General features: G+C 45.2%; 1 protein-coding gene across 5 annotated transcripts; it reads right to left on the bottom strand.

Moving 5' to 3' along the window:
• Positions 1-1,205: 1,205 nt before the first annotated feature.
• Positions 1,206-8,573, bottom strand: LOC125544089. 5 transcript variants are annotated; one of them, XR_007299271.1, is made up of 6 exons: positions 7,927-8,573; positions 6,805-6,935; positions 5,414-5,630; positions 4,678-4,717; positions 4,506-4,557; positions 1,206-1,233 (listed from the first exon to the last, which is right to left on the bottom strand). XR_007299271.1 is itself a non-coding variant. In XM_048707651.1 (5 exons), exons 1-4 carry the CDS (start codon positions 8,032-8,034, stop codon positions 4,679-4,681), a joined length of 495 nt encoding a protein of 164 aa, XP_048563608.1. In that variant the 5' UTR covers positions 8,035-8,573; the 3' UTR covers positions 4,345-4,557; position 4,678. The 5 variants fall into 5 exon arrangements, 3 of the variants coding, with proteins under 3 accessions (XP_048563608.1, XP_048563610.1, XP_048563609.1); XR_007299272.1 differs by lacking the exon at positions 1,206-1,233 and having other exon boundaries at positions 4,345-4,557; positions 5,414-5,613; XM_048707651.1 differs by lacking the exon at positions 1,206-1,233 and having other exon boundaries at positions 4,345-4,557.
• Positions 8,574-9,458: the final 885 nt, after the last annotated feature.

The raw sequence follows: 9,458 nt of genomic DNA, 5'->3' as shown, positions 1-9,458 counted from the left end.
ATAGGTAAGGCAAGGTAAAATATGAGTGGAGCTGCAGCAAGCGACTAGCAAGTATGGTGGCTAACTTATTCGCAAAAGAGAGCGAGAAGAGGAGGCAAGCACGAGCGAGAAACTAGAGAGCAACCTGCGCAAACATTACTCCAACACCGTGTCCACTTCCCGGACTCCGCCGAGAAGAGTCCATCACGGTAACACACTCGGTTGATACATTTTAATTAATTAAGGTTCAAGTTATCTACAACCGGACATTAACAAATTCCCATCTGCCCATAACCGCGGGCACGGCTTTAGAAAGTTCAAATCCCTGCAGGGGAGTCCCAACTTAGCCCATGACAAGCTCTCACGGTCAACGAAGGAATAGACCTCCTCCCAAGACGTCCGATCAGACTCGGTATCTCGGTAACTCAAGACACTTCGACGGGTTAAAACAAGACCAGCAACACCGCCCGAATATGCCGACAAATCCTGATAGGAGCTGCACATATCTCTTTCTCAGGGCACACTCAGATTGTCCTAGGTACGGGTAGGCCAGTCCAGAGTTGCCCCTGGTGGCCACCGGTAGCTGACAGGTGGACCAACACTCAGAGGAGCACTGGCCCGGGGGGGTTAAAATAAGATGACCCTTGAGTTTGCAGAACCCAAGGGAAAGAAAAGGGCTAGGTGGCAAATGGTAAAACCAAGGTTGGGCATTGCTGGAAAAGCTTTAATCAAGGCGAAATATCAAGGGGTTCCCATTATAACCCAACCGCGTAAGGAACGCAAAATCCGGGAACATAACACCGATATGACGGAAACTAGGGCGGCAAGAGTGGAACAAAACACTAGACGAGAGGCCGAGCCTTCCACCCTTTACCAAGTATATAGATGCATTAAGATAACATAGCAATATAATGATATCCCAACAAGTAAATAAATGTTTCAACAAGGAACGGCCTCCAATCTTCACCTGCAATTAGCAACGCTATAAGAGGGGCTGAGCAAAGCGGTAACATAGCCAATCAACGGTTTGCTAGGACAATGGTGAGTTAGAGGTTTGACATGGCAATTTGGGAGGCTTGCAAGCAAGTGGTAGGCATCGTAGCAATGGCATAGCAAAAGAGCGAGCAAACTAGCATAGCAAAGATAGTAGTGATTTCGAGGGTATGATCATTTTGCCTGCACAGTTGTCAGAGTTGACTGGATCCTCGAAAGCAAACTCAACGGGCTCCTCGTTAGCAAACTCGTCTCCCGGCTCTACCCAAACAAGACAAACAAGAAACAAGGATACAATCAACCACGTGCAAGACCAAGCAATATAATGCAAAGATGATATGCTATGCGGGATGCGATGCGGGATGCAAAATGCAAGATATGACAGAAAATGCATGAACCTGGCCTCAACTTGGAATTCCAAGTGTGCCACTGGAAATATGAGATGAAATCGCTTGAAAACGATATAAAGAACGCCAGAATCGGAGTTACGGTTTGGAAATGGCAAGCGATTCAAATATGACACCGGTCTGCGATTTACAGCAAGTAGGCATCTAAATGCAATGAAATGAACATGCTACAGCAATCAAACATGACAACAAAATACATGGCAGGGATGCACACAAGATGCTTAACAAAAGTCTAGCACTGAGCTACGGCCAATTCATCCATTAACAGGTTCAAACAAGCATGGCAAAAACGCAAATGGTAAAACAGATCTCAGACTTAGTGAAATTAACACTTGTCTGGAATTTCAGATCATATAGCCCTCTTCGGAGCAACAAAACAACATGCTACAGGACCTGAACATGACAAAGAAAGACATGGCATGGAGCTACTCAACAAGCTTAACAAAAGTCCCTTAGTGATCTTGAGCCAAAAGGGATCATAAAATATACCAACAAGCACACGAACATAGTAAAAACATAATCAGTTTTCAGACTTTAGTGAAAACTGGGACATGCTGAAATATAACTCACGAAGGCATGTTTACGAGCTCGATGCACTCACCACGGTGCAAGTCATGGCAAGACAAGCATACATCCCTTAAGAAGGCACAAAATACAAGCTAGACATGGCAAAAACAATGGCATAGCATGCACGGATCAACTACAATAACATCGGCAAAATCGCAAACAAGTTGACGATCTGCCCAGATTCGCAACGAAGCAAAAGTAGAGCTCGATTGACTCAAGCAAAGGTGCTCCATAATTGCAAACAAATACATGGATGGATAGAGCACTACAAGAATAACAAAACTCCCTTACTGATCATTCTCAAAAGAAGCACGGATCATTAGGAAACAACAAGAACATATGGCATTATGAACTAAACAATCCCAGGACTTAGTGAAATCACTAAGTCCCTGAAAACAGAATTAACAAGTGCACCACTTTGCAAGCTTGCACAAGTCACCACACACATCCTAAAAATACATGGGTTGCATCTCTGGAAAGATGACAAAACCCTTAACAAAACATATGAAGAACTCACAGGCATAGCATGCACACATTAATCATGGCAAAAATGACAAAAGTGCTAAACGGAGTAACAGATCTGACAATTAACTCAAGTAGCCCTCTTCTAACAGCATTTCGGGCATCAAGATGAGCTCAAATGAAAATGATGCAATGGAATGAAATGATGTACTCTCTGAGATGAACATTTTGATATGCTATATGCATGAATATGAGTTACGGATGCAAAGTTACGGAGCCGCGAACAGGAGCATATGGATCAAGAATTTCAGGACTTGGTAAAAAAATCAACCTCTCCTAGGGTTTACTGTAGCTCCGATCCGGATCTGGATCGCACGGAGCCCGAGGTGGCGGCGATACTGCTCACGGCCGGAGCCGAGGTCGCCGGCGATGGTGGTGGTGGCGGTGCAGGACGGCGCCGGTGACCCGGCCGGCGAAGTCCGGCGAGCGTGCGCGGTCGCCGGTGCGCCCAGGCGGCGGCGAGGAGCGCGGGTGGTGGCGGAGGAACCGAGGCGAGGCGCGGCGGCTGGCCGGAGTGGCGGCTCGGGCGGCGGGGCGGCGCCGGCAGGGAGGCGGCGGGCGCGGTCGCGGCGCCGGGAGGAGGAGGGCGCGGGAGGCGTGGCGCTGCGGGCCGGGGAGGGCCGGCCGCGGGCCGCGGCGGGCTGGCGGTGGAGGCGGCGAAGTGGGGCGGCGGCGCGGGCCAATGGCGGAGCGCCACGTGGCGGCGGGAGGCGGGCCGGACAATGTCCGTTGGCGGGAATATGTCCGACGCGCGCGAGGACAACTGGATCTAGGGTTAGGGACGAAATGAACCCGAGATTTCGGAGGAGGGGCTATAAATAGGCATAGAGAGAGCTAGGAGAGTCCAAATGAGGTGCGGTTTTCGACCACACGATCGTGATCGAACGTTCTAGCACATGGAGCAAAGTTTGGTGGGTTATGGGCCAAATTGGAGGGGTGTTGGGCTGCAACACACACAAGGCCTTTTCGGTCCCTCGATTAACCGTTGGAGTATCAAACGAAGTCCAAATGATACGAAATTTGACAGGCGATCTACCGGTAGTAAACAAGGCCGCTTGGCAAGTCTCAGTCCAATCCGGAAATGTTTAATCCCCACACACGAAAGAAAGCTAGAAATGACCACCGGAGGAGAACGAAGCGCCGGAATGCAAAACGGACAACGGGGAAAATGCTCGAATGCATGAGATGAACACGTATGCAAATGCAATGCACATGAAGACATGATATGAGATGCATGACAACGACAACAACACATAGAGACAAAACCCGAACCCGAGGAAATAAAATAACTTAACGCCGGAAACGGCAAGAGTTGGAGTACAAATAAGGAAAGTTACATCCGGGGTGTTACATGTGCGCACTAATCAAGCTGTTGTATTTGTTAAGTGTCTGTATAACAATATGCTTAGTTTAGAGAGAAGACAGGCAGCGCAGATGAGGCAGTATTATTTGGAGCTAACATAACTTTTTCTATTACGCGTATCACTATGACACTATGACAATTATCCTCAAAAGGGTTACCAGCCAAAAAGAAATTATCCTCAAAAGGGTTACCAGCCAAAAAGAAACTATGTACTTGACACTTAGAAGAGCTAGTGCATTATGACTAGTGTAATTTCACAGAAATAATAAGCTAACAATATATATTTGGTCGATGGAGATGTCCAGATCATGACCAATATGTTACTGTGCGCACTAATCAAGTTGCCGTAGTTGTTGAAGTGTTGACAGTACAAATAAGAGACATTTTTCATGCTTTGCTCAAATCTTCTCTTGAGGTCCATCTCTCTTTAAGATTTCTTGTGAGCTTTATCAACATACCAATTTCACAAATAATAGCGCTCTTTTAAATCACATTCGTACACCTCTTATCAAAAGACCGAACAAATTATTCATTGCCAAACCAGAAAGTACCATTCATATACATCAGGAAAAGAACATTTATAACTAAAATAGCACCCCACATTAAGATCAGTCAACTGCTATGAATCTAAAAACTCAGGGGGTACATACAATTGATCCAAGCAAAGCACTCACCGTACATGAATTACACACCTCTGGCAGCTTCCTACTTCAATCCTAGTACAGACTACAGCCCCATCAGTGAACCATGGGAGGAAGAGAAAAACAAGCAACAGTCGATCATCTTCAAGACAGGAAGAAACCGGATCATAAACTGGAAGAAAAATTGGGACAGCAGAACCCTCACCTCATAATGGACCTTGTGTTTCTTGTCTCTGATGCAGGTTCTGCAGAATTAGATTGTACAACAAATGAGCAGAATCTATAAGCATTGTCTCTTCAGATTATTTGTAATGGCAGCATAACACTTGGTTCAAGCAAACGATTGGTGTTGCTGCTAGTCCTATTTTTTCAGGAGCAGAGCAAATTGTACAGCAAATAAATCACCCATATATACAAGTATGGAACAAATTATACTAAGCTATGATATAACTCCCAAACATAGTGACATTTCAGGAGCACAGCAAATTGTCCAACAAATAAATCATCCAATACAAGTATGTAATGAATTAGACTAAGTTACTCTATCATACACCTCGTATTTGAACCAGGCATGTGTGTGCAATATATAAATTATTTCTCTCATAAACTTGAAACACGACAAGTTGCCCTTACTCATGACTGGTCAAAACATCAAATAAATGGGTGTAAATTAAGCTACCTCAAGCTCCACACCATGATCTGAAAACCAGTGCATATAACATGACATGCAGTAAGCAACTCAATCATTTTCATGGTTGCTGGTCAAAATGGTACACACATTAATTGCCACTATTTCATTCAGACAATCAACAGAAAACCAAATCACTGACACAAAACAGACAGGTACAACATGTGTTCCTAGCATACAGGCATTACACGACGGCTAGGCCACAATTACAGTGCAGATTATGCAATCAAAAGGCAAGACAGTATGCGCGTACACGTGCCGATGGCTCGAGATGGTGCCCGTTGGCCTGCCGCCGGAGATCTTGACCTACAAACAGCCATTCACACTGACTGGAGGAACACCAAAGCAGCAGATATGCAGCCCAATGGGAATCAAGGTATGGTGCCTTCCTTTCATAAGAACTTGCCTTTCTGATATTATGACCACCACGTTGATGTCGCATCTCAGGTTCTCCTGCAGCAGAGAAGGATCTTCACAATGCACCACATAAAAATTCAGAAAGAGTAGAACATCAGAAATAGAAATTTTACTAAATGGAAGTTAGAGAGATAAATGACAGTTCATGTGGCAACTTCTTGATTCTCTCCAAATCCCCACTACCGTAATCAACGAATAATCACTAAATCCATCAAAACAAATAGAGGCATTATTGAATAGCACAAAAGCATGTTTCTGCTGTGCTACAAGATTCAGAAAGGTAAAAGATAAATAATATTTGGTATTACCGTCGTTCGTAGTCGTATACCAACAAGAAATGCATCACACAGCCACACAAGATTTACCTGTTCTTTTCCCTTGCTTTGCCTTGTAGTGGAAACAAACCAAACATATGTTGTCAAAGAAACTGTCAACATCGCCACAATGTCTGATGGCCATGTCAGGATCACATCCTAGATTATTTTCTTCCTATTTTTTTCACTGTTTTATGTGGTAGCTCCATTGGTTCCTTAGTTTGTTCTCTTCAGAGAAGTATGCCAGATGATCATCGTGAAAAAGCTACAGCCATCCAGGTTCCCACCTTTATATTTCAGTACAGCGTAGACTGTTTTTTACTGCTAATTAAGTGGTTAAACCTTTATATTTCAGTACAATGTAGACTGTTTTTTTACTGCTAAATAAGTGGTTAACTATCATTACTTTGTTCTATATTAAGTTCCATGTGCATTTTACACAACATTTATCTTCTGAGAGATCTCTTCAGTTCGAGCAAGCATAAAACAAGGTTGCGCGTATCACTTCTCATTAGATGCGAAGCTATTTCCAGTTGGGGGGTCACGCTGATAAGGTAAAGATGTTTGTTCATCCTAATTATGCCAACTTGTAAGCTCTGTGAGTGTAGAGGTAGCTCAGGATTTTTATAGTTTCATTTTATTGAGATTCAGGAACTAAACATAAGAAGTAGGAAAACTCTCACATTGCCATGTCGCATAGAAATGTCCGTCTAGCCTGAAAGCCCTAGCAATTGTGAGAACATAACGAACCTAAATCTCTTCACTCGCTACGCACTGCAAATCTGAAACGCTGCATCTAAATAATTCTAACCAATAGAGTTACTCCAATTAGCAACTAACGATCTGGAATGACAGCCGAATCAAACAGGGGGGATGGATAGAGCCACCGGGAAGAGAAGAGGGGCAAGAGCACCTTGATCGCGGACACCGTGCTTGTCGTCCGTGCGTGGAGCAGCCCGTGGCCATCAGCCGCGCGACTGCAATCGCGGTGCAGGAGCTAGAGGTCGTGCTTGCTCGCAGCCAGCTCGAGGCCTTAACGGCGACCTGCGTGACCGCATCAGGAAGTAAAGCAAATCGGACCTTCATGAGTAACAACAATGCAACATCCAAATCAAATCGAATCGAACCAAGGGCAGAAAAGAGAGACATGAGAGGCGTCAGAGGGAACGGCATCCTGATGTAGCTCGGCATCTCCGAGAAAAGCAATTCTCCCATGCACGGGAGGTCCCGTGCATGCGAGAGCCCTTGATTTTGCTTAGAGATTAGATGCCAGGCGCATTGATTGAGCGTGTACTTTCTTAGATATTTTTCTGACCGCATGCAAGCACATGGTACCAGCTATGTTCCACCATCTCATACTTTTTCATTTTATTTCCAAGGTTAAATCTATTTCATTTTTAAACCAAAATATAACTTATGACATGTTTGCATTTTTGTGTTTATGCTGATGAGAACTTCAAAACGAGATCACTTTTGAATGTACTTCAATAAGTTTTAAAATTGTGATTCCCAGCGGAACACAGTGAGCCATAATAAAACAATAAAATATATTTGCAAAATAGAATAAACATTATTGAATATTTCGCATGGAATTAATAAATTTGTAGAAACAAGTTTGACGCATGGTGATTTAGTTGTCTAAAATTTTTAATTTCTAAAAATATATTTAATATTAGTCTTGTTTTAAAGATCTCGGCAGTAAAAACACAATTGTGCAAACTGAATGTAAATCAAACTTTTGTTTCATTATATACATTAGAACAATTTATTTGAATGTAACTTAGTGAGTAGAGAATACCATGTAGATGTATGTACATGGTCCCACACTCCCACACAGAAAAAAAATACGGTGGATGCATGCGCGGGAGGTCCCGTGCATGGTAGAAAATCCACTCTCCGGCATCTCCCGCTCTTTCATGGTGCGGTCATGGATGTCTTATGAAGGCGGAAGTGTTAATTAATTCTCGTTCAAACGTAGCTAATAACATCACAGTATATAGTATTCAAAGCACATGAGCATCTGTTGGGACATTACCTCAAACACCTGTTGCGCATCCAGAACTGGGGCTCGATTCCCGGCCTTGAGATCCCATATGCAAATCTTCTTATTGTACGAGCCGCTCAGCAGGAACCCCTCCTTCATCGTGCTCCACGCCAGTCCATACCTCCACGCCGTCCTCCCCAAGGCCGTACATATGCTCCCAGCGCGGTTGACCTCCCCCTTATGGGGCGCTGAGTGACCGATGGACACGGACGGGGTGGCGCGGCCCTGGCGGCAGCCGCCACGGCCAGGCGCGGCGGGGGCTGGAGCACGGCATCGACAAGCATGAGGTGGTTGGGGGAGTCATCGGAGGTGTGAGTGCCGAGGACGAGGCTGTGGGAGCGGGTGGAGGCCGGCGACTCTGAAAGGAGCCACTGGAAGGTGAGCGAGGGCAACTCGAGCGGCTAGGACATGACGAGGTCGTAGAGCACCGGCGCACTCTTCTTTCAGTTCAGGTACTCCATCTCCATCGTGGCGGCGGGGGCGACGGCTCCTCTGCCAGCCATGGAAGAGCAACTCTTTCTCCTCTCTAAGGAGAGACGAGGCGGGCGGAGCAGGATTGGGGCGGCGGCGGCGGCGGCAGCCCTAGCCGGCACTCGGGGTGTGGAGAACGAGCCCCTCTCTCGTTCGGCCAGCCGCTTCTTTCCTTTTTGAGTTAATTACACAAAACCACAACTTCAGATTAACTTATAACACTTTACCACAACTTTTGAGTTTTTAAATAAAAAACCACAACTTGAAGTCAATTTATAACACTTTACCACAACTTTTGAGTTTCTTTAACACAAAACCACAACTTCTGAACTAATTCTCAACATTGAGCCCAAATCTATCGATCAACTTTTTTTAATAGCCAATCTGATTGATTGGGCCCACATGTTAGGACCTAACTTGGAAAAAGGTGGCATGTGCGCATCTCCTATGTGGCCTACCATTTCCTCCTCTTGCCATCCCGTACCGGCGCTATCAACTCCACCGACGCATTGAGCAGGGAGCTGGTTGTTGGTGGGGTGGTCGAAATTCTGCGACAGGATGATCACTCCGAGCATCCTTGAAGGCGAGGTTCCTAGTGTCGCAAAGCCGCACCCGTCCGGACTATGGCATGGTCAGGCGGGGCACGCGAACTAGACAGAGAGGTCTTGGGGAGCTGCAGGTGAACGCATCGTCGAGGATACGATGATGTCGTATGCAGACTGCTATGTTACATATATCCAGTCAGCGCCACGTAGGAGGGAACTTGCTACCTAGAGCCTGACATGTGGGCCAAATCATTCAGATTGGCTATTAAAGTAGTTGACCGATAGATTTTGGCTCAATGTTGAGAATTAGTTCAGAAGTTATGGCTTTGTATTAAAAACCTCAAAAGTTGCGGTAAAGTGTTATAAGTTGCCCCGAAGTTGTGGTTTTGTGTTAAAAAAACTCAAACGTTGTGGTAAAGTGTTATAAGTTATCCTGAAGTTGTGGTTTTGTGTAATTAACTCTTCCTTTTTACCTCCGCGCAAATAATAAGGGACACGTGGATTACC

Source organism: Triticum urartu, chromosome 3, assembly GCF_003073215.2.
Source record: "Triticum urartu cultivar G1812 chromosome 3, Tu2.1, whole genome shotgun sequence".
Classification (NCBI taxonomy): domain Eukaryota; kingdom Viridiplantae; phylum Streptophyta; class Magnoliopsida; order Poales; family Poaceae; genus Triticum; species Triticum urartu.
The sequence above is the reverse complement of the archived record's forward strand: the minus strand, read 5'-3'. Positions and strand labels throughout refer to the sequence as shown.

Coding starts and splice junctions, on each gene's coding strand:
- LOC125544089 (XM_048707652.1), bottom strand. CDS start 8,034: ATGAAGGAGGGGTTCCTGCTGAGCGGCTCGTACAATAAGAAGATTTGC. Junction 5,631..6,804: donor GCACGGTGTCCGCGATCAAG/GTGCTCTTGCCC, acceptor TGCATTGTGAAG/ATCCTTCTCTGCTGCAGGAG. Junction 4,718..5,413: donor ATCTCGAGCCATCGGCACGT/GTACGCGCATAC, acceptor CTAATTCTGCAG/AACCTGCATCAGAGACAAGA.